The sequence below is a fragment of the Lissotriton vulgaris genome, chromosome 3_1 (genome assembly GCF_964263255.1).
Source record: "Lissotriton vulgaris chromosome 3_1, aLisVul1.2, whole genome shotgun sequence".
NCBI lineage: Eukaryota > Metazoa > Chordata > Amphibia > Caudata > Salamandridae > Lissotriton > Lissotriton vulgaris.
In genome coordinates this window covers 1046208569-1046235763 of record NC_141689.1, presented here as the reverse complement: position 1 = coordinate 1046235763, position 27195 = coordinate 1046208569, and the positions used below count along the sequence as shown (strand labels likewise).

General features: G+C 47.8%; 1 protein-coding gene across 3 annotated transcripts in view; it reads right to left on the bottom strand.

Moving 5' to 3' along the window:
- Nucleotides 1–27195, bottom strand: part of HAUS6 (HAUS augmin like complex subunit 6) — a 407393-nt gene that overhangs the window by 70155 nt on the left and 310043 nt on the right. For all 3 annotated transcript variants that reach the window (XM_086961463.1, XM_086961465.1, XM_086961464.1), the window contains one exon: nucleotides 17911–18043. In XM_086961463.1, coding sequence (XP_086817589.1) covers nucleotides 17911–18043 — 133 coding nt within the window. The remainder of the gene's footprint in view (nucleotides 1–17910; nucleotides 18044–27195) is intronic.

Below are 27195 nucleotides of genomic sequence, written 5' to 3'. Positions count from 1 at the left end.
GGTTGTGGAAAAGCTACTAAACAGCTGTTTCTGTCTTTCAAACGAGAGGAGTGCCCTAATCATTTTATATATGGGGAGATGATCATGAGAAATTCTACTGAATGCCCATAGAAGATAATATCCAGTGTCTAGTTTTTAAGACTATGTTGCACCAGGCTGGGATGATTGCCCAAATCTTCTCCCTTACTAGCACGGATGTTAAATGAGACAAGTAAACTAAAGAGTCAAGTCAGGTGGGATAGATCTTGGCCTTACTTATGATGCCTCTGATAAGATTGATTGGGATTTTCTGTATTGAGTGTAAGAGGGCCCTTGTTGATAGTAGTCTGGGCTGAAATGGCAAAATGCAGGTCACTGGCACCATCCTTTCAGTTCTATATTACCTTTTGTATGGATATATTTGTAGTGTTTGAAGAGTATCTGTTTATCACTTGTACAGCTTTGCATGTGTGTCTGGAAATAAAATACCATTCATTAAACTGCATATCCAATATCCTTGACAGCACTTCGGGACTAAATGGTCTCGCCTGGGCGTGGCAGGGCAGAGCCTGCTCCGCCTCCGTGAGAGATATTGTAAATAACTAAATTTCTAAAAGGGACTCTAAGCCGCCCCTCTTTTCCTCTGGGTAGCGTCAGCGTTTATGGTAAACGCTGGCTTCCCAATGGAAGGAAAATGCTACTTACCAGTATGCATCTGTTCTTGGCATGTAGAGCAGCAGAGTTGCACACTGTGCACAGACGCCACCTAGTGTTGGGCCCGGATGTTTGCAATTTGTTGTTGTCCTGAAAAGTTCTTTGGAGGTCACGAGATAGGCGACTCCTCCTTTGGACCACATTGCGCATGGGCATCGGCTCCATCCCCAGATCATATTTCGTCATTAGGGAAATGATGGAGCTTTGCAAAAAAAGGAAGGATGCCCATGTAATTTGCATCCAATTAAGATAATACTGAAACAGACAAGGGTAGCCGGGGAGGCGGGTGGGCGTGTGCAACTCTGCAGCTCTACATGCCAAGAAGAGATGCATACTGGTAAGTAGCATTTTCCTTTCGAGGCATATGAGCTGCAGATTGCACACTGTGCATAGATTGTATAGCAGTACCCATCCCTAGCGGCGACCACCCCTATCTGTTGCAGTAGTTTGGAATAATGTTTTGAGAACAGCCTGGCCCACATTAGCTTGTTGCTTGGTTTGCACATCTACACAATAGTGTTTTGTGAATGTGTGCGGTGTAGACCATGTAGCTTCTCTGCAGAAGTCATCTAGGGGAATGTTCCCTAAAAATCCATTGAAACCTCTATTTTTCTTGTAGAGTGGGCTTTAGGAGTTACAGATAAAGTACGTTTAGCTTTGTGGTAAGAAATCTGTATGCATTTGACAATCCATCTAGCTATCCCAGATTTTGAAATGGGATTACCTTTGTGTGGTGGTGAGAGAGACACAAAAAGTTGTTTTGTTTAACAAAAGGGTTGTGTCCTCTGTAGTATAGTAATGCTCTTTTGACATCTAAAGTGTGAAGAGCTCTTTCTGGTACTGTGTGGTTGCAAGAAGAAAACTAGTAGTTCCACAGATTGATTGAGATGTAAGGGAGAAATGACTGGGTAAGAATTCTGGATTAGTACGCAGAACTACCTTATTGTGATGCATTTGCAAAAAGGGTTCTTGAATGGTTAGTGCTTGTAGTTCACTAACTCTCTGCAGAGAGGTAATAGCTACTAGGAACGCAACTTTCCATGTTAAAAATTGTAGTTCACATTTGTGTGAGGGTTCGAAGGGAGGCCCCAATAACGTGTGAGAACGTTTAAATTCCACACAGGTGAAGGTGGTACTCTGGGAGGAATTATTCTTTTAAGGCCTTCCATAAAGGCTTTAATGGCAGGCACTCAGAATAGAGATAGGTGTTGTCTGTTTTGCAGATATACTGCTATCGCAGCAAGATGTAGTCTAATAGACGTATAGGCTAAGTTGCATCTTTGGAGATGGTGTAAGTATCCTAAGATGTGTTGAATAGACACATCCAGAGGATTAATTTTGTTGTGACAATATATTACAAATCGTTTCCACTTGGCTGCATAACATGCCCTAGTGTTTGGACGACTATCTTCTTTTATGACATCCATGCAGTCTGGAGGAAGGTTCAAATATCCGAATTCTAGGATTTCAGGAGTCAGAATGCAAGGTTGAGCTGAGCTGGGTCTTGGTGTCTGATCTCTCCACGGTTCTGTGTTAAGAGGTGTGGAGACAGGTGTAATTTTTGGTGTGGTACTACCGACAGTTGTAGCATTGTGGTGTACCACGGCTGCTGGCACATGTTGGAGCAACTAGGATGAGGGTCAGGGAATGCTGCTGTAGTTTGCGTACTACTAGTGGCATGAGTGGTAGAGCTGATATTTTGCAATTGTATTGATATGCACTTTATTATATCCATTGTAGTTTTTAAAAATGTTGAATTGTACTTTAATTGTGCTTTTATGGATTTGCTGGAATCCGAATAAAGATTTTGAATCGAATCGAGTGGTAGAGGTGGAAAAGCGTACGCAAATCTGTTTGACCAGTTCATCCATATCGCATTGCCTTTGGACAGTGGGTGTGGATATCTCGCGGCGAAGCCTGGGCATTTGGCGTTTTTGTGAGTGGCAAATGGGTCTATCTGAGGTTGTCCCCACATATGAAAGAATGGCTGAAGAACTTGCATATGAAGTTCCCACTCATGGGTCTGTTGTGTTTGTCGACTTAACAGATTCGCCATGGTATTTTGTACTCCTGGAACATGCTGGGCTAGAAGGAACATGTTTTGAGGTACAGCCCACCGCCATATGTCCTGTGCTAGATGAGAGCTGCAGGGAGTGTGTGCCTCCGGGCTTCTGTATGTAATACATGGCTGTCATGTTGTCTGTGCGGACTAACAGCTTTGTTTGATACTTGCTTTTGGAAAGCTTTTAGTGCTAGGAATATTCATAGTAACTCCAGATGATTGATGTGGAGTAACTTTTGTTGTGATGTCCACCTGCCTTGCATGGTGTATTGCAGTAGGTGGGCTCCCCATCTGGAGAGCGATGCGTCCGCAGTTAAGATTATCTGAGGATCTGGCTCTAGGAACGGTTGTCCCTTGGAAAGATTTTAGGTGTGCCACCACTGCAGAGAGCGATGAGTCCGACCGTCTACCAACACTTGGTCTGTCAATTGACCTTGAGCCTGGTTCCACTGACAAGATAAGCATTCTTGTAGCGGACACATTTGAAGTCTCGCATGGGGCACTATGAAAATGCAAGAGGCCATCATCCCTGTGAGTTGCATGAACACTCTTGCTGGAAGGGAGTGTTGTAGCTGAAAGCTTGTTGGAAGAGTTTGTATGCTGGCTATCCTTGCTGGAGTGGGATAGGCAAGCGCTTTTGAGGTGTTTACTGTGGCACCGAGGTACTGTTGTACTTTGGATGGTTGTAGATGGACTTGGCGTGGTTTATTGTGAACCCCAAGTTGTGAAGCAGTTGTATTGTGGCATGAGTGTGCTCCACGTATTGGTTGTATGAGCTGGCTTTTATGAGCCAGTCGTCGAGGTACGGGAAGACATGGATGTGTTGTCTTCGTAAATGCAATGCCACCACTGCTAAGCACTCTTGGTGCTGTTGTGACTCTGAATGGGAGTACCTTGAATTGATAGTGCTGTCTGTCTATTACAAATCTGAGATACTTCCTGTGAGCCTTGTGAATAGGAATGTGAAAGTATGCGTCCTTGAGATCTAAAGTAGCAAGGAAGTCGTTTTGTGACAGAAGCGGAAGGACTTGTTGCAGTGTGACCATGTGAAAATGGTCTGGCTGTATTTATATGTTTAGCGCTATGAGGTCTAGAATAGGCCTTAGAGATCAGTCCTTTTTTGGAATCAGAAAGTATAGAGAGTAAACTCCTTTGTTTTGTTGGTGCAGAGGAACTGGTTCTATTGCACTTTTTTGTAGCAGGGATTCGACTTCTTGCTTTAACAGTGCTAGATGTTCTTGTGACATTGGACGCTGTTTGGGTGGTATGTTTGGGGGGGGTAGATGTTAGTTCTAGCCAGTAACCTGATTGAATAATTTGTCGCACCCACCTGTCTGATGTGATGTTGGTCCAGGTAGGAAGGAATTGTTGCAGTCCCCCCCCCCCCCCCCCCCCCCCCCCCTCCCCACAGGAGTGGAATGTTGGGGTGTGGGTGGGGGGAGGTGAGGAAAGTCATTGGGTAGGGGTAGAGGCAGAGCGGGAGTTGTTGGTCTTGCCTCTGCCTTTGTTGTGGTTACCCCTGTAACCCCCTCTTTGGTAGCCCTTAGTGAATGTGGATTGGCTAGGGGTTTTGTAAGAGGTGGAGGGACTTTCGGAGGAGTAGCCTCTAGTGTTGCCTCTGTATGATGAGCGACAAAAAGAACGCCTAGGAGCTTGCTGTTGCAAGGCTCCCATAGATTTTGCTGTATCTGTGTCTTTTTTCATCTTTTCTAAAGACACGTCAACATTTGGGCCAAATAAATGTGTCTCATCAAATGGCTGATTAGATGGAGTTTTGTACCTCAGATTTAAAACCTGAGATACGTAGCCAAGCATGTCTACGTAGGAGGGTGCTGTTATTAATCGCTCTTGAGGCAGTATCTGCTGCATCTAGGGCACAATGAATGGGAGTGTTGATAATATCTTTACCTTCCTGTATAAGTTCATTGACTCTATTTTTGTATTTGTCAGGTAGATGCTGCATTATGGACTCTAGTTCATCATAATGAGCTCTGTCATATCTGGCCAGCAACACTTGGGTGTTGGCGATGCATCCGATATTAGCTGCTTGAGACGCTGTTTTTTTGCTTGAAGTGTCAAGTAGTTTTGATTCCTTGTCTGGTGGTGAGGCCTCACCTGATGTCTGAGAATTAGCACGTTTACGTGCAATAGACACTACTCAAGAGTCTAATGGTGCTGGACCTTTAATATAGACTGGATCTGTAGGGGCAGCTTTATATTTTTTCTCAATTCGGGGATTGAGGACCCTAGCCCTGACGGGGTCTTTAAAAACCTCTGTTGCATGTTTGATTACACCCTTAAGCATTGGTAAAATGGCAGTAGACCTTTGTGTGTTATCAAAAGTGTCTAGTAGGAAATCTTCCTCCAGTTCATCTGTGTTTAAGTCCACCCCATGATATTGGGCAGCTCTTTGGACTAGTAGGTTAAAACCTATAGTGTCCTCTGGTTGGGATTGTCTAGAAGGGTATATGTCGCCTTGTGAGACATAAGGTACATCAGGGGTGTTGTAATCATCCCATGGATTAGGTGACTGAGGGGGACTATTGGTTCCTGCTGGGTCATGTGCAACTCCATCTGTGTCATCAGAGTTTGTCTACATCATCTTGTGGGTTAGGGGATGGTGTAGGTGAATGGTGAGGTGGAGTAGGTTTAGGAGGGGGAACAGTATAGGGAGGTGGAGGAGAAGGCACACTTAATGGAGACGTTGCAATGTCTCTTCTTTGGAGGAGGAGGTGGTGCTGGAGCATCAAGTGGTCTCTTTTTGGAACGGAGTCAATTAACCAATCTTAGGATCCTTGACTAGAGTTTTTTGGTTAGGATCAGGTGTGAAAAGTTCCTCTGAACAGGGCAGATCCTTCGGTGTCGAGGTTTTCGGCTCCGGAGGTTTTTTCGGCACCAAGTCAGTAGCTGATTTCGGTTTAGAAGTGTGCCCTTTGTAAGTGTCCTTTACCGGAACCTGTTTCTTCGGTTCTGGTTTTTTTTTCGGTTCCGAAGCGTGTGAATCTGGAGCTTTAGGAGTTTTTTTTTTTAGTTTGCTCCGAATGCGGTTACGGCATCGATGAACCGGTGGCAGTCTTCGGTGCCATGTGCTTCGGTGTCAGTGTAGGATCAGCACTGTGTATAGGCTGGCTCGAGCCAGAGCGGCCGGAAGGCTTAATGGGCTTCTTCGGCGGGGCGTTGGAAGCAGTCTCTCGGTGTGCACCTGGGCCCGAAGGTGAGGGTGTGCCCAAAGCCTTTTTAGAGGGTGTTGAGGAAGGGTTGGGGTTGACTATCTTACTTACGACCCGTTGAGCTGGAGTGACTTCCTCGACGGAGTCTTTGACGTCTGAGGAGCTGGTACTCTCTTCGGCGTGCTGGTGTCTGGCACGTCGACGCCCTCTTCGAAGAGGTCGTCTGGGATTGAAGCCGACAAACGAGCCATTGTTGTTCGAGCTAGTCGGTCCCAGATCGTCTTCTTGGTGCGGAAGGACGCACAAGCGGAACAGTCTTTAGCCTCGTGCTCCGGTAAGAGGCAAAGGTTGCACACCTCATGTAGGTCGGTGTGGGGAAACTTCAACCCACAGAGGACACTTCTTGAAAGGCATCCTTTCCATGAGCCAGAAGTAAGGCCTAGGTAGGCCCTACGGCCTTCGTCAAAGACCTGAATGGAAGACTTCAAAGGTGAAGAATCGCGTCGATGTGGAGCACGATCGAAACAATACAGTCTAACTGGGTGAGAATTGCGTGCCGAAGGAAATTCGGTTCCTAACCGGAGCGCAGGAAACACATCCGAGCCCGATGGCGGGAAAAAATAATCTGGGGATGGAGCCGATGCCCATGCGCAATGTGGTCCAAAGGAGGAGTCACCTATCTTGGGACTTCCAAAGAACTTTTCAGAACAAACTGCAAACATCCGGGCCCAACACTAGGTGGCGATCTATGCACAGTGAGAAAATGGGATTTAGTTTGAATTCATTCGCCCTCATGTTACATTTGTTAAAAGGATTGGGGTTTGGGTATTCATATTCTTTACCTCCTCAAAAGTGCTATGTACCTCCTAAAACTTTGTTTATGCCCAGTTGCTACAAATATGGGTTGATAGTGTTGACAGAAGTGAAACCTCTTTCAGGTTTCCTACTGTCAAAATGGGGGGGAAGGAGGCTATCTCCCCTACAAATTAAGGCTAGGTAATATGTATGTTGCTTTCTCCTTTTCTCAATTTTTTTTTAGCCTGTCTAAACTGTCTGTGAAATAGCAATGAGACATTTAATTGGCTATTCAGTAATACGGTTTTAAACATTGTTAGCATAAATAAAACGACTATATGTTTTATTACTGCCCATCCTGTTTGATGAAATTATGACAGGATCAGTAGTCTAGATTGTTCCCTTATTTGATCTTTAAGGGGAATTAGATGTGGGTAGTTTTATTCTACAAGTCTTAGGTGATAATACCATTATTGTAGTTTTGCAAGGGTATTGCTAGTTTTTTTATTAGCTAGTCTTTGTAAATAAACTGACAGTCCTTATTAGAGCTGATGTTGCATAGTTTGGATCATGAAAAGTAGAACGCAGGGAGGGTGCCCATGTGATCCGTAGCAAAAACATTTCGAAGAAAATGTTGTTCTATAGATAAGAGCCCCTGTGAAATTAGCAGTTTTAGATTTTCCTGTTGCTCCTATAACATGAGAGCATGGTCCTAATCGTACAATGTAGGTATGTAGGTGCTTTTATTAATAATAATAATTTTTAGAAGTGTCTGCAGTCCGGTATAAGTAATGTAAAGTTTATGAGCAAAAGTGAAGAACATTTCCTTTTTTTGAGGGTTTTCATATTAGTACACAAGAATACAACAATGTGAGGATTTAGAGTAAGTCTGTGTTTTTCTCTTTTCCTCTGAGTTTAGTAAATTAATAGACTTCCTTGGCTGCTTGGGATTGGGTGATGTATTACTCTTGTTCACCAAAGAGTACCTTTTATATTTGCCAATAGGTCCAGGCTGTTGTTTTTATTACTCTCTCATAGATGAAAGTGGTTCTTGGGTGCCTTGCTAATATATGGGGCGTCCCAAGACTAGGAAATATTCCGACTATCCTCTCTGTTGATAGACTGTTTCTGTGCCTTGTCTAAAGACCTTTTGTTCTGTCCACCAATAGATATTTGCTGCTTTACAACCATTGCCAGAGGGGCCCGGACATCAGATTCAGCCTGAAGAATCGGCATCAGCACCAGTCCAGCTTGAAGCCAAAGTGAAGATAACCAGCACAGGCATTGCTGGCAACTAGGACCTCAGTGAAGGCGGAAGCCCTGGAATTAATTGTGTACCCCTGCCACTGTCTTGGGCAAAAGACGGGGTCACAAATCCGAAAGGAGAAATTGTGAATGATGCCCAGCCGAGAGTCACGAACCGACCAGAATGGCGAGGAAGCTTTGCTTGAGGTGACCCATTTTGAAACAAGGGTTGCTTCAGAGATCTTAGCATCAGGCCTTTGAATTCTGGTCCCAAAGTGAATACAAGTTTGCACCTTTGTTTGTTGGTCAAGAGGTGCCTGAGCACACTGGATGCAATGTTTTGCCCCAACGAATGAGCAGTGCGTCAGCAGAGCAATACAGGAGTTAGGGAAGGACTTGAGATTAGGGTACAGGTGCTGTGTCTGTGGTGCCTGCTAGATTGAAGTGAAGAAAACTGGTGCACTGCCTGAGACACTGGACAGGAACGCTAAGAGCATTTGCCTGGTGGGCGACTGCCCTATCCTGAAAAAAGACACTTTGAAACTGGATTGTGATTCTTGAGTTGCGAGTTGTGCAGCTTCACCGTGGAAAAAACAAGAGCCTGCCTGTGAGGCTCAAACGGACACAGGGAGAAGACTCCCCTCTGGTTGGTTGTACAGCGGCTTCAATTTCCGCAAGGACTTCTTTTTGTCAATAATGTACCCCTTTAGTCGTCCCATGTTTGAGGAGGAGTAGCCCTTTGCAGCTCTTCGTCCTAATTCCTATGGCCTGTGTGGTCCTCCTGGTCCCGGATAGGATTGATGTTCTAGCCCTCATAAAAAGAAAATGTAACCGTCAATTGGTAAATGTTTTTATTAGATATGTGCTGTTGGCTATTCTGAAATTTAAAATGAATAGTCACTGCAAAGCATAGGAGCCCTGAAAAGGTTTACTAGATGATTTTAGGATTTGCTTTTGCTTAGGACTAGAAAAATGATAATTCTGTTTGTAATAGTGGTCATTACTCTCTCCTGCAATCTGTATGTTAATTATGACCTGATGCTCCGTTCCCTTTGTATTCCTGCTTATACCCGCTTAATGAAATGTTTAGAATGGAAAATGCCCACCTAGCAATGAATTAGGAAATTGATAAAATTATGAAAATTAATGTGCAAATATTTTCTATGTTCCTACTGGATGATAGGAATGTCTTCAGCTAATGCTAAAACGGCCGTCTGTTGTAAATTGACAGCAATGGGTTAGCATTAGCAGAAGCCATCCTGTATTTAGAAGTTATCTTATCCGTTTTGTGAAAGCCATTTTGAATTTCTGACAGCCATTTTGTTTGCCATGTGCTCTGTCCTCCCTCAGTGTTGACTGCTCTTGTAATCTGCCTGGAAACAAACTATATTTAGCATCTTCCACCTTCGCACATGCCCAGAAGCGCCTAGCTAGTAGAATGCACCTGCTTCTCTAGTAGAACTGTCAGGCTATTTTTGCTGCTGTATGGAGAAGTAACTCTCCTCCCACTTTGTTGAGCAAGCAGATCTTGTATACCCATATTAGTCATTTTGTATGCTTATATGAGCCAGGACTGCCCCTTGGTCCTATGATGACTATGTAACCCTCAGCATACATAGGGCCTCTGTTTTCTGTACTCCTGAGACTGCCTCATTCAGTTGCTAAGGCTTCTGTGTGACGTAGTCTCACTCATTTGAGGTTAATAAAGATGCTCTTTTATATTTCAGCTTCTGTGCCAATTTCTTCTTTGTTGGTTTAAAAGGACCAAGTATCAGTGGGACCCCTAAGAAGGTTTTTTGATTTCTTCAACATCTGACGTGAAGCACAAGTTACTACTTGTGTAACGATATATCTGTAAGAGACATTAGTTAGTGATAGATTCCTTACCTTAGAATAGCCCCAGGCGTCAGAATGGATCCGGAAATTTTTGCGTAGCAGTACCCTTGCGTGTCGGTAGGCGTCGTCTGCGGCTCCGCGCCAGTCTTCAGTGTCGTGGGCGCCGTGATGACGTTGTCGGAGTACTTAGACGACGCCTCCGCGTGCTGACGTCCGTTCTTAGACACAGCTTTCCCGCTCCAGAAACGCAGAGCTATGCTAAAAAACAACACTGGTGCCATTGAAACTAGGGCCCTGAAAGGGGATGACCTTAACCCTAGATATCGGTTCGCAAAAAGGGTGAGGATGGGTGGGTCGGTAAGAAATCTATCACTAACTAATGTCTCTTACAGATATGTCGTTACACAAGTAGTAACTTGTGCATCTGAAAGAGACACGTTAGTGATAGATTCCTTACCTTAGAATAGATACCCCAGCAATACCAACTCTGGTGGTGGGTCTGCGAACCAATAATCACACCAGAAAGTCCTGGGGGACGGAACGGCCAAAGAAGCCATCCCTCCAGACTTGGCTGTCCAGGCAGTGGTGTCTTGCGAACGTGTGCAGCGAGGCTCACGTAGCTGCCTGACATATGTCCTGCAAGGGGACTCCTCGGCCCAGGGCAGTAGTAGTCGCCGTGGCCCGAGTGGAATGGGCCCTCAGCCCAGCAGGAGGTTTCTTTTTAGCCAAGGAGTAGCACGCTTGGATGCACAACACGATTCACCGAGAGATGGTCCGTTTGTGCACCGCCCGTCCCTTCTTAGCGCCCACGTAACCAACAAAGAGTTGGCCATCCACCCGGAACTGGCGTGTGCGATCCAAATAGAACTAAAGCGCACGTTTTGGGACCAGATGGTGGAGCCGCTCTTCCTCCTTTGAGAGAGGCGGAAAGAAGGTGGGCAAGGTGATAGACTGCCCGATGTGGAAGCTGTGACTACCTTAGGCAGGAAAGAGGGTTTTGTGCGCAACACAATCTTGTCCGGATGGACAGAAAGGAAAGGAGGTTTAGAAGATAGAGCCTGGAGCTCACTCACTCTCCAGGCAGAGGTGATGGCAACCAGGAAAGCAGTCTTCAGAGTAAGAAGGCGGATAGGACAGTTGTGAAGTGGCACGAAGGGAGCACACATCAGAAAAGTAAGAACCAGGTTCAAGTCCCACTGAGGCATCACGAAGGGAACAGGTGGAAACTTATGTGTGATGACTTTCAGGAATCGATTAACAACAGGGGACTTGAACAAAGAAGGTTGGTCAGGAAGCCTTAAAAAGGCTGAAAGGGCAGAAAGGTAGCCCTTGATAGTGCCCAGAGCAGAGCCCTGCTGGGCCAGAGAAAGAAGGAAGAGAAGAACCTCAGAAAGAGGGACAGAAAGAGGATCCACAGCCTTTGCTGTGCACCATGTCACAAATCTGTTCCACCTGCAGGCGTATACAGACTTTGTGGAGGGACGCCTGGCTGCCAGAATGATGTTACATACTTCAGGAGGCAAGTCAAATGGCCTCAACTGTCGCCGCTCAACCTCTAGGCATGGAGGTGGAGACTGGACAGGTTCGGGTGGAGGACCGTCCCCTGCTGCTGCGACAGAAGGTCCTCCTGAAGAGGCAGACGAACCGGGGGATCGACTGACATACTGAGTAGCTCAGGATACCAGTACCTTCGTGCCCAGTCCGGAGCCACAAGGATGACTTGTGCCCGGTCGCGCTTGATCTTCAGCACTCTGGGCAGAAGTGGTATAGGCAGAAAGGCGTACAACAGACCGCAACTCCACTCGTGACGAAAAGCGTCTCCGAGCGAATGCCGCCTTGGAAATTCCAACGCGCAGAACTGATTACATTGCGTGTTCTCTTCTGTGGTGTATAGATCTAACCAAGGCTCTCCCCACTGCTGAAAGAGGCCTTGCGCCACGTCCGAGCTCAGACGCCATTCAAGATCCATCATGCAACGGCGGCTGAGTTTGTCCGCCCTGGCGTTCAGAGAACCTGCCAGGTGTTGAACCACCAGGGTCACACCCTGATGTTTCAGCCACTGCCAAAGGCGCAGAGCCTCCTGGCAGAGGGTCCACGACCCCACCCCGCCCTGTTTGTTGCAGTACCACACGGCGGTGGTGTTGTCCGTGAACACCTGCACTACACTCCCCCGGAGAAAGGGGATGAATGCCTTCAGTGCTAGACGAATCGCCCGTAGCTCCAAAAGGTTGATATGGAGCCGGGACTCCGCCGGAGACCAGAGCCCTCTGATCTCCGCCTCTCCCATGTGGCCTCCCCATCCCCAGAGGGACGCGTCCGTCACAACTACGTGCTCCGGTTGGGGAAGGGAGAGGGATCTGCCGCTGACCCAATCGCGGTCCGTGAGCCACCACTGCAGCTGTCTCGCAGTGCCCTCCGAGATCAGGACATGGTCGGACAGGTTGTCCTGATGCTGGGCCCACTGAAACTTCAGGTCCCACTGCAGAGCCCGCATCCGCCAACGGGCGTGATGCACCAGAAAGATGCAGGAAGCCATCAGCCCCAGAAGCCGCAGCGTCAACCTGACCGAAACTCAGAATAAAGGCTGAAAGATTGGAATCAGAGCCTGTATATCCCGAACCCGCTGTTCGGGTAGGTAAACCCGAAACTGTGCTGAGTCGAGAACAGCTCAGATGAAAAGGAGCTTCTGAGAGGGACACAGGTGTGACTTCGGCACATTGATGGAGAACCCCAGCTGGTGCAAGAGGTCCGCCGTCGTCTGGAGGTAGCTGACTACTGTCTGGGGCGAGCCCGCCTTCAACAACCAGTCGTCGAGGTAGGGGAAGACAAACCCCTAACCTGCGCAGATGAGCTGCGATCACCGCCATCACTTTTGTGAACACCCGTGGAGCGCTGGTAAGGCCGAAGGGGAGCACGGTAAACTAAAAGTGCTCGTGGCCTACCATGAACCGCAGGTAGCGCCGGTGGGCCGGCAGGACGGGGATGTGGAAATAAGCGTCCTGCAAGTCTAACGCTACCATCCAGTCTCCTGGGTCCAGGGCAGCTAAGACCGGAGCCAGAGTCAGCATTTTGTACTTCTCTTTCCGGAGGACGCCATTGTCGTTCCGTAGGTCCAAGATAGGGCGTAGGCCCCCTTTGCCCTTCTTGGGTACCAGAAAGTAGTGGGAGTAGCAACCACATCCTACTTCTGGCCCAGGAACGCGCTCAATGGCCCCCTTGGCCAAGAGGGCCGAAACGTCCTCCTGCTGAAGCTGCAAATGATCCCCGATACGCGGTGGTGTTGCAGTGGCATGGCTTGAGGGGTTGTCTCGAAGGGGGGGGGGGGGGGGAGTAGCCCCTTCGGACAATTAGCAGCACCCACCTGTCCGATGTGATAGTGGGAGTGGTGATGGCGAACCCTGCCCCCCACTGGCGTCACATGGGCCGAAAAGCACGGACTAGGAGGGTTTTAAGGTGGATGCTGCGGGGGAGGGTGTGTACTGGCCTCGCCGTTGTCCCTGACCGCCTCCACAGCGATTTCCACGGCCGCCAACGCGTTGGATGTTAGTCTGCGGTGCGTGGCTGGCAGCACGTGTGGGGGCGCCTCTTCCTTGGCCACAAAAGGAGCGAAAGGCACCCGTTTGCTGGCCCAGGGCCGAGAGGCCCAAGGACTTGGCCGTAGCCCTGGAGTCCTTAAAGCGCTCAAGCGCATTGTCTGCCTTGTCGCCAAAAAGGCGACGGCCATCAAACGGCATGTCCATCAGTTTATTCTGGGGTAAGTATCAGGGACCCCCTGTTAAGGATCTAGCTCCTGGGTCAGGGAAACAACAATTTTTGAAAAGGTATATACCCAGGCAGACTTTAGCTACAAGGACCTGGCTTAATCACAACACATTATAATAACAACATATGATAAACACACAAAAAATGATAAAAATCAGAAAAATCAACAGACTGTTATGATATCAAAAATACATTTTAATTTCGATTTGTTTTTTTTAAAAATCAATCTGATAGAAGATATGTAGTTAGACAAATGATACATTGATTAGGAATGACATTTCTAATACATTATTAAAATACAGAAAAATAAAAAGTTAATTTTAAAATTGTTTTTCCGAAAAATTCTTTTGTTAGACTTGGGCTGTGTCAACGCGTTTCGACAAATCTTTTGTCTTCATCAGGACTTTAGACAAATCGAAATTAAAATGTATTTTTGATATCATAACAGTCTGTTGATTTTTCTGATTTTTATCATTTTTTGTGTGTTTATCATATGTTGTTATTATAATGTGTTGTGATTAAGCCAGGTCCTTGTAGCTAAAGTCTGCCTGGGTATATACCTTTTCAAACATCAGTTTATTCTGGACATCCGCCGAAAAGTTGGCGGACCTCAACCAGGCGTGGCGACGAATCGCCACCGTCGTTGCCATCGCTCTGCCTAGTGAGTCAGTGGTATGCAGCCCACACCGGACAGAATATTTTGCTGCATCCAGGCCTTCCACAAGGGCTTGGCCGAGTTTGGCCTGTACCTTCAACTGACACTCTGGCAGCAATTCCGTGACCGTGTCCCACAGAGAGTGGGTGTAGCGGCCCAAGAGGCATGCGATGTTGGAAGACCGCAGTCCCAGAATAAGGGTAGAGAATACCTTTTTGCCGTACTGCTCATACCTCTTGGATTCCCTGTCCGGCAGAGCCGACGGGAACGCGGTCTGGGAATTGGACGATTGGATGACCAGGCTCTCGGGGGTGGGGTGGGTGGACAGGAAACATGAGTCGTCCGGGGCCGGGCGGTGGCATCTGGCCACGTTCCTATCTACGGGCGAACCCGTAGCGGGCCTGGACGAAGTGCCCAAAAGAACGTCGGTTAAGGCCTCATTAAATGGCAGCAGAGGCTCGGCCGAGCTGGACTGCGGTTTAAGGACCACAGTGAGGAGGTTACTCCTCACGGCCACGACGGCGAGCTAAAGGCCCAGGGCCTTGGCCGCCCTCATCAACACCACACTGTAGGTTGCCCCCTCCTCCGTAGCCACGGTAGGAGGCGAGACAAAGCCAGTGTCTGGTGAGGTATCCAGACCACTGGCATCCCCAAGTCCACCTGTCTAGTCCTCTTGAGAGTGACACTCTCGGGTCAGAGGGTCCTCAGACCCCTCCCAATACTCCTCTTCACCCATCCCCTGATAATCAGGGTTGTCAAACGATAGGGCGGGTTCATAGAAGCTAAACTCCCCAAGCGGCGTCGAAAGCGGGTCCCAGCGGAGCCGTTCTGACGCCGGAACCGGAGCGAGGGAGCTATCCGGGACCGCGCCGGAGGTGACACCTGAGGGACCGGTGCCGGTGAGGTCATTAGGTCAACCGGCGACGACCCGGATCCTGAAGCGGATCCAGTGGGGCCCTGCGTTGTGGGGTCCTACAGCGCCGGCGGCATCGGGCCGAAGCCCCCGACCCGCTAGGGCCCCAGACGTGTCCGCTGGGCCGGAAGGCACCGCAGAACCAGTCGTGGAAGAAAGGGACCCCATGGCCATGGGGAAACGCTCAATCTCTCCCGGCGTGGGCGGTGTCACCCGAACCCCCGGCCGCATCGCGCGAGCATCAGAAGAGTGATGACGTCTCTTCGACTTCTTGTGCTAACTTGACGACGACTTCGACCAAGAGGAGTGATGCAGACTCTCGGAGCTGTGATGGCTCCGACCCTGCGACCTGTCCCTCTACCTCCTGTGGGACCGGGACCTCTCGCGGGGCCGACTGGCGGAGTTCGAGTCGCTTGCGGGACCGCCCCCGCCTAGCTTTCGAAGTTAGGGCCCAGCAGACGGGGCAGGTCTTGTCGTCGTGGTTGATGCCGAGACAGTGGAGACACCGACGGCTTGAAACCTGGCATCCCTATCGGCACCGTCCGGAGTCGCAAGACTCAAGAAAAATTATCAAAAGGGATCAAAAAGTCTAGTCAAAAAGTGACTAAAGTAATGCTTTTTCCAGATCTGCGCTTGCTGGCGCAGGAAAAAGAACTGACGTCAGCACGTGGAGGCGGCGTCTAAGTACTCCGATGATGTCATCACGGCGCAGACAACGGACGCGGAACCGCAGAAGACGCCTACCGACGCGCAAGGGTACTGCTACTCAAAAATTTCCGGATCCAGTCTGACACCTGGGGATATTCTAAGGTAAGGAATCTATCACTAACGTGTCTCTTTCAGATACATTATACTGTCTTGCGGAAACTACGAAGAGCAAACTGTCATTTGGATTATGGAGATCGGTAGATAGGAAAGGAATGTGGTATAGTGGCTAAATTGTTGAGTGCAGGAATCTATGGTTCTGATCCCATTTTATGTGACCACTTGTGCAACCTTGGACAAATCCCTGGCGATTACTTCTAGCACTTTATGTAAATCACTAAACATGAACAATACATATGCAGACTATCCATGCAGCTGTTAATGGGATGCAGGCGTGATTGTTCTATGCGGTAATCCCAGTGCCTGATTTTCCAAATAGCCATGCCTCTGTCTCACCAGCAGGGGCGCCCTGATTATACAATACATGATCTGTTCAAGTGGGCTTGTGTACACCACCTTTCCATCTTTGACCATTCCCAAAAGAAGAGTTTCCCACTTGAGAGGAAGCACAAAAAAAAAAAAAAAACACCATGAGTGGTACATCGATCGTGTGGGTATATGAAGGTTGACTGGAGCTTTCTTGATTTCCTTGAAATCTTTCAGACCAAAATAAGCCTTGCTGAGACGTTCCGCAGACAAAAGCTTCTATTCTTGTATTAAAAAATCCCACACATCTTGCAAGGTTTCAGTGATTTGCGTTTTCCTTAAAACCTAAATCTCCAGAACACTTTGGTGGATTTTGTTTGTTTTGGTGTCTAAAAATTCAAAAAACATAAGTTCTAATGCTTTACACTAGTTCCTTTGTTTAAGCTTTGTTGCTCGAAGCCAAAGCGACCCAGGGTTGAGCCAAAGGTTTTACAAAAGAGCCTGATTGGACCCAAGATGGTTGAGTGTGTATTGCACAGTGAGGTCTCACAGCCACACCATATAATACAACACTTTAATCACAATATTGGGAAATTGTTGATTCAAGGGAGAGAGTGAGTGGTGTTAAATATATACAAACACATTTATATTTGAAATGCGGTCATGGATGATAGTTGATTTTACACTATTCAAATGTACAGAAATTGAGCTTATAACAAGAATCTTATTCAGTTCTGCAAGGGTTAGGCACCCCTCAAGATCCATAAATACTGGAAGGAAGGTAAATGTCTTCCATCCAGCTAAATGAGCTAGACGTGGTTTTTAACGTTTGTTCCAACCTCAACTGACAGTCCTCTCTAAGAGGTTGGCAAATGAGGTTCAGAGACGGTCACCAAGCACTGGTCAGTCATGTGTCGCATGGCCCAGGTACATCTGAATTAAGACCGGTCAAATGATAACTCCCATGGTGAGAGAAAGCCTGATAAATTACTGCCCGAATTTCCATAAGCACCGCAAATGTCTCATCTCTCGTAACAATCACAAGGGTGATAGACAAAGAGGCCCCCTCTATTTCCTTTGAAAACTGAAAAATAAACCAGTAAGTCTGATAAGGATAGAGGTGTGGCGCCAGGGCGACTGACACCGGACGCTGGGGCTTACGGTTCGATCCCCGGCTCCGGCGGCAGTGGTCTGCCTAGCACCATGTGATTCTGGGCAATAGCTCACTTAATCTTCCCAACGGCCCACAGCACAGGGATGCCTCCGGGTAACTGCGCGCTTTACAAATACTGGATTTACATTTTACTTATTTTACATTTCTGTAGGAGGGCAAGTTTGTTTGCTGCCTTGATGAAATGTGCACAAAGTTGTGTCTTTTTTCAGATATACTTGCATGGAATATTTGACCCCTTAAAGTGTTGCTCTATAAGAGTGGCACTTCCCAGTTATTTATTACACTGCTAGAAGAAACATCTGCAAAATGTTACAGATCTACAAAAACAGTGGCATAATATACTTTGTCTTGGAAAAAAACGATCACTTAATAAAGTTTGCTTGCTCTGTCTATTTACTTTAAACAGGCTTCTTTGAGAATTAATATGTTCATCAAAACTGCCCATCCTTTTGAAATGAGAAATATGCCACTCACTTAGGTTTTCGGGTGTGCGTGGGATTTGCTTCTTCGTTAAAAATGGACCTGAAGCTAATGCACCAAGAATGTTCTCCGTTGTCATTCCCTTCTCTTCTCCCTTGTGTGATTCATCTAAAATTTCAGCTACCTCCTGAATCAGGAAATGACAGGAAAAAAGACAGATGTCAGAAGTTGAATTCAACCAAGAATACAAAATACAATATCAATTAGTTAAGGGAATGCACTGTTCTCCCTGCATGTACTGGCAACTGCTCATGTTATTCAAACAGAAGTCATTATATTCGGTCAAATCTGAATTCATTAAAAATCCACTGGAGACGCCAACATAAACCCCATGTTACCCTTCACTAAGATATTCCTTATAAAAGCTGCATTTCAATATCAGAAAAAACTATTGTTAAATAAATCAATGAGCCTGGCAAACACCAAATGTAAGTTCAGTATACACTATTATTACAAGTTAATACTGCTAAATTAATCCTTCTCTATGGGGCGATCATGCATAGATTAGCGGGAACCTTTTTTTTTATAAAAAGAAATGGTCTTGTCTCATTCAATCACAACAATTTGTGTCTTGCTGTGCACAAGCGAAGTACCACTATTCTCATTCTGGGCTCGTGGACTCTTACCGGCTGTTACTAAATAGAGGGTTGGGCTAAATATTGAACAAACCCCACATAAGGATATACTTACTAGTGTCCTTGCTCAATCCAGCATGTAATTGTGATGTGAATATTCCCCATCGTGGCTCAGTATCTATGAACTACATGTTGCGAGCCATGCTGACTTTGCGCCTTGTCGTGACACCACGCCTCACTATAAGAAGTGGTACTCCTGGGTGAGTTAATAGTTGACCAATTCTAAATAGTGATTACTATTTCTAAACTCAGGCATTCTTGAGTATTACTTTATTGGATCCTGATTAGGTACCTCAGACCTGGCAAAAAGCACATAACCTCTTACTTGGTGTCACATTAACGTCATAGGTGAGGCTCTCCACATAACCAAGGTAAAAATTAATTATGTACACTAATTGCTTACATGCAATTACTGACTGCTATACTTACAATAACTTTTATATGTCACCCTTGGACCATGAATGCATACTAGTGGTCGCTTATACATCTTAAGTAATGATCCCTTGTAAAAACGACTTTAGCCTTAAAGTTCAATGCAAATCTTGACTACATATTCTAGACATTGCGATTCTATATAGATGGTCCTTGTATCCTGATGAGAAAGACTGGAAAAGAGGTTTAAATGTTGTTGACAATCAACTTCCCACAAACTTACAAATTAGAAATATCTAATTTAATTATGGGCCAGTTTACGCCTATGAAATCCAAGAGGGGTTGTGCGTGCTTTCTAATCACACAGCATGTATACTTGGATTACTATCTGTTCATTTCTAACTTCCTGTGTTTTTGTTCCTTTTCACTGCACCTGCGTTCAAACATTTTAAAGGAGCATGACCATGACAGCTAGTCTTGTTATACAATTACTCAGTGTTGCAAAGAACCCCCTTTTTGGATAGTCGTCGCCAATTTTTCTATTTTTGGGTCATTTACCTGCTGGTAACTCTGAACTTTAATACAGCTATCCAGTACCTGGAGTATGTATTCTGACCCTAAAATATGTCAAATTGGCTAGAAACCTGACTGGCACATTTAACTTTCCTATAAAGCCAGAATATATGGTGCAGAAATACACCACTGTTGTGTAGAGTTAAATGCCACTTGGAATGCAGTACTTATAGTGCCATGCACTATAGTGGCAGTAGTAAAAACATGGCTTAAAGTCTACTCTGTGTAGCTTGACAACAGCAGCTTGAGCTCTGCTGCAGAGACCAGCCAAAAATCACTGTTTGACAGGTAGGAAAAGCTGATTTATAATATTAAATAAGCCACCACTAAGTGCACTTTTGTTGCCCAGAAGGTAGAGTGGATAATTAAGAGTGGAACATGCACGACCTTAAAAATGGCATGTCCCCGCCAGTGACTGCCCAAAACGACATTGTCACTGATCAGGCTGTAGGTGGTGCATAGGAAAAGTCAAAGCATAAATGTTATCCTTTAATCTATAAAGTTTGACCTGCACCAGTTGTAGGCTCCATTCAAAGTTGTATTTTAAAATTAATAAAAATCCAATATATTGGCGAAGTCAGAATTGTATTAAATATACTGGTAATGTAACTTTCAGAAAGGAGTAGTTTCTTACCTGTAACTCCAGTTCTGAAGTAGGGGTATCTCTGTTATAGTCATAATCTAGTGAATAGTCCCGCCCATGTGCGTGGACCCCAGAGCAATCAAAAATAATCTCTTAAGCTGTCTTCATTGCAGTCCTGCATAGACACTTAAGAGAAAATTAAAGACAATAATGCAGCCTGTACCTACAAGGCTACACTGTCCAGTACTTCAACTAGAAATGCCAAGGATATTACACCAATAACACATTCAACACAGTCTGTCAAGTTTCTCTACTAGAGAAACTTTCCTCCCCTCACTAAGTCCTTGAAATGATAGAGAGGAAGGAATGGACAGAAAAGCCTCCATAGGCTGCCATTATGTGTCTGGAAAAGGGATACCGTGCCTTTAAGGAACTCTCTAGAGAGCCTCGGTATCCCAGCATGCACAGCCCACTCGTTTTACTTTCAGTTCTTTTTGAAGGTGCATAAAGCAAGGTCAGTAGTATACATCACAGTACCATTTTCTCCACCGGGAAGGAGGGCGGGCGCTATGACTATAACAGAGATACCCCTACTACAGAACTGGAGTTACAGGTAAGAAACTACTCCTTCTGTAGTAGGGGATCTCGGTGTATAGTCATAATCTATTGAATAAAATGGAAAGCCCATCCGAAAAACAGCCCGGCGGTGGAGAAAAATAGACAACACCACTATTGTGCAAACAGATTCCGCAGCGAAGCCTGCCTAACCTGAGCATCTGCTCTGGTATCAGAATCCAGACAGTAATGCTTAGCAAAAGTGTGGACTGACTTCCAAGTGGCCGCCTTACAGATCTCTGCAATGGGAACATTTAGAAGCAAAGCTGTTGTAGCTGCTTTGCCCCTGGTAGAATGAGCCTTAGGCTTACCCCCTAAGGACTTATTCGCTTTCTGATAACAGAGCTGGATACATGACACAATCCACCTAGAGATGGACTGCTTCGAAGTAGCCAGACCAGTCCTAACCGACCTATAGTTGACAAATAATTGGTCGGACCTACAAATACCCTTGGTCTTATCCAGATTTCAACACCCTTCTGACATCCAGGGAATGAAGAGACCGTTCCGCTGGAGTGGAAGGATTCTGGAAAAATATTGGTAAAGTTATAGTCTGATGAACATGAAAATCAGAAATCACCTTGGGAAGGAACTTAGGGGGAGTACGCATAATAACCTTAGCAGCATGAAATACAGTATAAGGTTCCTGGCAACACAATGCATGAATTTCTCTCACCCTGCGGGCCGATGTAATGGCCACGAGGAACGCCGCCTTCCAAGACAGGTGCTGCAGTGAAGCCTTATGAATAGGCTCGAAAGGTTCCTTCATCAACCTGGACAGCACCACATTCAGTTCCCACGAAGGCAAAGGAAGCTGAACAGGAGGGAACACCTTCTTCAACCCTTCCCAAAAAATCCTTAATCACAGGAATCTGGAAGAAGGATGCCTGCGAAGGGCATTTCCTGTAAGCAGTCAATGCAGCCAGGTGAACCTTAATGGAATGAAAATTAAGGCCAGACTGAGCCAGATGCAGAAGGTTTGGAAGGATAACATCCTCCTTGCAGGTCGTCGAATCATAGTTCTTAGACATGCACCAGATGCAGAATCTCTTCCACTTGTAAGCATAAAAGGTCCTAGTAGACGGCCTTTTAGCCTCCTTCAATAGGCCCATGCAATCCTCAGGAAGATTCAAGTGGCCATATTGCACTCTCTCAGGAGCCATGCCGCCAAACTCAACGATGAGAGGTTGGGGTGTACCATCTGCCCCCCGAACTTCGTGAGAAGGTCCGGCCGACACGGCAGCCGCCGATGAGGCAGGATCGACTGGTGAAGCAGGTCAGTGAACCACCACTGCTTGGGCCATTCCGGAGCAATGAGGATCATTCGCGCCCGGGACCGGGCCAGCTTGATGAGCACCGCCGGAATCAGGGGAATGGGTGGAAAAGCGTACAGAAAGCTGTTCGACCAGCTGATTCATAATGCATTCCCCAGAGTCCCCGGCTGGCAATACCTCGAGGCGAAGTCACGGCATTTGCTGTTTTCGGCGGTGGCAAACAGATCCACTTCTGGAGTGCCCCACATGGCGAAGATGACGTCAAGCACCTCGTCGTTTATGACCCACTCGTGGTTTTCGTGAAGCAACCTGCAGAGGGCATCCGCCTGAACATTCTGCACACCTGGCAGATGCGTTGCCGTTATCGTCAGTCCTCTGTCTAACAGCCAGTGCCAGATCGCCTGCACTTCCTGAGACAGTGCGCGCAATCTCGAACCCCCCTGCTTGTTGAGGTAATAAATCGTGGTCGTATTGTCCGTCTGCACAAGCAAGGAGTTGGCCTGGAAATTGATGTGATACGTGGACTCCGCCGGAGACCACGTTCCCTGGATCTGTAGATGGTCTGATTGCGCTCCCCAGCCCAGAAGAGACTCATCTGTCACGATAGTTTGAGTCGGGATGTCCCTATGGAAAGGAACCCTTCTGAGGAGATTCTCTGCCGAGCACCACCATCTCAGGGACAGTTGGGCGTGAAGAGACAACTGGATCCAATCGTCCCAACACCCTTTTACTCTGGTCCTACTGGTCCTCCAAACATTGCTGTAGCGGCCTCATGTGTAGGAGCGCGTGCAGAGTGAGGAAGATACAAGAGGCCATCGATCCCAGTGGAGAAGACACCGTCCTCACTGTTGTAGATGGAGCATCTATGAGAGCCTGAGCCTTCCGAAGGATGGATAAGCGTCTCTCCTCCGAAGGAGACACGCTTGCCCACAGCGTATTGATGGAGGCTCCCAAGTACTGCAGGCACTGTACAGGAATCGGGACAGACTTGGACAGATTTATGTGCAACCCCAGTCGGTTCAGCAGGACGGTCGTCCTCTTGAAGTGCAATTGCGCTTCCTGGAAGGTGGAGGCTTTGATCAACCAATCGTCCAGGTACGGGTAGACAAACACCTTGTTCTCTCTCAGGTGCGCTGCCACCACAGCCATGCATTCTGAAAAAGTCCTGGGTGCAGACTTCAGTCCAAACGGTAGTACGCTGTACTGATAGTGATTGGTGCAGACGAGGAAGCGCAGGAACTTCCGATGTTTCCGTGTAATGGGCACATGGAAGTACGCATCTTGCAGATCTATCGCGCACAGCCAGTCTCCTCTCTGCAGCCAAGGATAAATCTGGTGCAAAGACAGCATGCAAAACTTTTCCCTGCGAATCCACTTGTTTGCTTGTCGCAAATCCAGAATGGGTCTGAACTCGTTAGTGTCCTTCTTCTGTACTAGAAAGAAGCGCGAGTAAAGACCCTTTCCCCTTTGAGACAGAGGGAATCCTTCTATCGCCCTTTCTCTTAACAGGGTATCGGCCTCCGCCTGGAGCTCGGGCAGTTGGAACTGCGAGCCAACCGGTGGAATCGCTGGAGGCGGGCTGGGAAAACGAAGACTGTAGCCATTGCAAACCATATTCAGCACCCACTTGTCCTGAGTAATGTTTCTCCACTCTGCCAGGTAATGTTGGATGCTTCCCCCCCACCGGAGCGGGTAACGGATGAAGGGGAAGTAGCACCTCAGGGCCTAGACCCAGCCGGGCCTTTGGTCGCGGAGGAAGACTGCTGACCACCTCGGCCCCTCTGGCGCTTTTTGAACGGTCTCCGCTGGAACTGCTGTGGCTGTCCAGCCTGTCGACCTTGCCCTCTGCCTTGCGCCCTGTACCTCCTCTGGAACGGGCGGGTCTTTTTCTGTTCCTTAGGCTTTTTCAACCCGACAGCCGTCAGGGTTTCCGCCGCCACCTTCATGCGGGCCATCTCGTCGTCCGCATGATTCCCGAAGAGGGTCTCGCCCGAGAAGGGTAGGTTGGCAACTCTCTGCTGCGCCTCAGGTTTCAAGGATGTAAGACGTAACCAGGCGTGGCGCCTCAGGTTGACCCCATGGCAGTACCCGTGACCTGCCAAGAGGGAGGAATCCGCAGTCGAGTTGATCACCTGGTTGGAGACCAGCAGTCCTTCAGTAAGGATTTCTTGGAAATCTTCCCTTTTCTCCCGGGGAAGGTGTCCCGAGAACTGTTGGAGGGACTCCCACAGAGCCCGGTCGTAGCGTTCCAACAGTGCTGAGGCACTCGCTGCCTTCATTGACGTGGAGGCCGTCCCGCAAACCTTCCTGCCTGCTGAATCCATCCAGCAGCTCTCCTTGTCAAGAGGCACAGTCGATGACGGGGTGGTGGTGTGCGGTTTTCTTGCTGCCGTCACAATTACCGAGTCTGGCACAGGATCCAAACGAAGAAACGCTGGGTCCGAGTCAGGAGCCCTATATTTCTTCTGCAGCCTGGAAGGTGCCGATCTCGTAGCCGCAGGGGTGAGGAATAGCTCCATGGCAGGTTCCACCAGCCCTGGCACCAAGGGCAGCAAAGGGTGAGAACTGCTTCTTGTGCAGAGTTTCAAAAATGACGGAAGTCGGTGGTGCGGGCACAGTGAGCGTGATTCCCAGCTTAGTCGCCCCTCGCAGCAACACGTCCTGGAAGGAGACTATGTCGCCTACTGGAGACACCCTCGTCCGAGGGCAGTCCGACAGAGTAGGTGAATAGTCCCTGGCACTGGATGACTCAGTGTGGCGGGACCTTGACCGGTGCCTCTTGTGGCGCAGTCTGGATATCGTAGAAGAGGGACGGCAACTCCTGAATCTATCCCTCCGTCTGGAGCGAGATCTCGACCTCCGCGGCCTCAGACGGTCCACTGGCCGTAGAGGAGGGAGCTGTGGAGGCCGAAACGGGAGCCCAGGTTGTGGTGGCCCCGTAGGCGGCGTCAAGAGATGTGGCAACGAGACAGCCCTCGGCGGAGGTGGTGGAGGAGGAGGCGGCGGCGGCGAAGGATGATGATGATGATGGAGAAGCTGGAGAAGGCGTCTGATTACGCGGAGGAGGGTCCTTGGATAATGGAGGAGGTGTAGGTGACCTTGGCTTGGAGGACGAATAGATTTGAGAGTGCTCAGAGCTCGGAGCCTCTTCCACTCTCCTTTTATTCTTCGCCCGACCTGAAGGGGGAGACCTCGAGGCCGGACCACTGGTAGACGGGCGGCGCCGCCGCTGAGACCGTTGACTGAGTACTCAGTCCTGGCTTTGGAACGCCTCCTGGACGAGGATGCTTTCCTCCTCGACGCTGAGCGCCTTTTCAACGTCGATCGTCTTCGACGTCGATGATCGGCGTCTCAACGTCGATGATCGTCTTAGACGTCGAACGGCGGTGTCGCCTCGACGGCGAGCCCCGGTGCCTTCTTGAACCCTCTCGACGTCTATGATAGCTAGACGACGAAGCAGTTCTCGACGTCGACGTCGGAGGCCTCGACGTCAATCCCCTAGACGGCGAACGTTGCTGCGACCCAGAGCCCTGGGGAGACAGGGAGCAGACCCTGGTCATTCCTCTCGACGCCGAGGCTATCAACCCAGACGAAGACCGGTGGCGTTTTCTGGCCTTCTCCTTACTGGGGAGCTCCCCCAGAGGCCCAAGCACGGGCAGAGGAAGAGGCCCCATCATGCCCAGACCCACCTTGACTTTGCCTGCTTTCTGTGCTCCAGTCCTTGGGGCCTGATCTTCTGTCTGTCCTTCAGGGTCCTCCTGAGAACTGCTGGCAGATCTCACAAGTCTCAGGGACATGAGAAGAAGGGAGACACAGGATACACACCCTGTGTGGATCTGATTTTGCCTTCTTTCTGGCACACTCAGGACATTTATCAAATAAGGCAGGCATATTTGATAAAAAAACGACCAAAAGCACCAGAAAACTCCAGCAAAGTGAAGAAGCAAAAATATGTCGAGTGAACACACACTAACACTTTAAAAGTGCCAAAAATTACACAAAACACCCAAAAAGGGAGAGCTCAATGCTCCAGGGTCCTGCTAGCAGGTGACTGAAAAAAGAACTGAAAGTAAAAGGAGTGGGCTGTGCATGCTGGGATACCGACTGTCTCTAGAGAGTTCCTTAAAGGCACGGTATCCCTTTTCCAGACACACAATGGCAGCCTATGGAGGCTTGTCTGTCCATTCCTTCCTCTCTATCATTTCAAGGACTTGGTGAGGGGAGGAAAGTTTCTCTAGTAGGGAAACTTGACAGACTGTGTTGAATGTGTTATTGGTGTAATATCCTTAGCATTTCTAGTTTAAGTACTAGACATTGTAGCCTTGTAGGTACAGGCTGCATTATTGTCTTTAATTTTCTCTTAAGTGTCTATGCAGGACTGCAATGAAGACAGCTTAAGAGATTATTTTTGATTGCTCCGGGGTCCACGCAAATGGGCTGGACTATTCACTAGATTATGACTATACACAGAGATCCCCTACTACAGAAGTTATCTTTACCCTCCCTTAAGGTTTTGGAGGCTAATGTCACCATCTCTCCAAACACTGCTCAGTCTATACTTTGCCTGAATTAGGTATGAAAGGGGTTACAACTGCTCCCAGAGAACAGGCAATGACCTAGGAGTGGGTAGTTAAAGACCAGCTGGGTGGGTTCAGGAACCTAACTTCAATAGGGTCTGTCTTTTCAAAAGCAAATGCTCTGTGATACTCAAAGGCCACAGCTTTAGTCAACCTAGTCAGACTGGCTCCTAACCAAATGGGAGGATATCTACCCCCAGAATCAGTCTTGAGTTACTAGAGATGGGAACTGCTGATTACCAAGGTCACACCTCTCGGGGGCACACAAGCTCTGCACAAGGGGGAAGGGTTTCCACATTTTGTATTTTGAAAGTGAGGGGCACTGGTGGATGTTTTTGCAGTAGGGCAAACAGGACCTGTTAAAACAAATAGGTAGGGCCACCCATGGGAACCTTTACCCCATTGGGTATTGCGTGTCAAAGAATTGCCACCTCCTCCCCTCTCCCCACGAACTGGTGCTAGGCCTAAGTCAGGCACTACAAGTCACCTCCAACGAACACTTACTGGACACATGTGGAAGATCTGAAGCAGATTGAACTGTTCTCTGTGACTCGAGAGAAACTACGTAGGACGGAACCTGCTCTCTTGTGCCCAGAATAAAGAAGTTGACTCCAAGTGCAGTTGGATGACCTGTGTCTCTACAGAACATG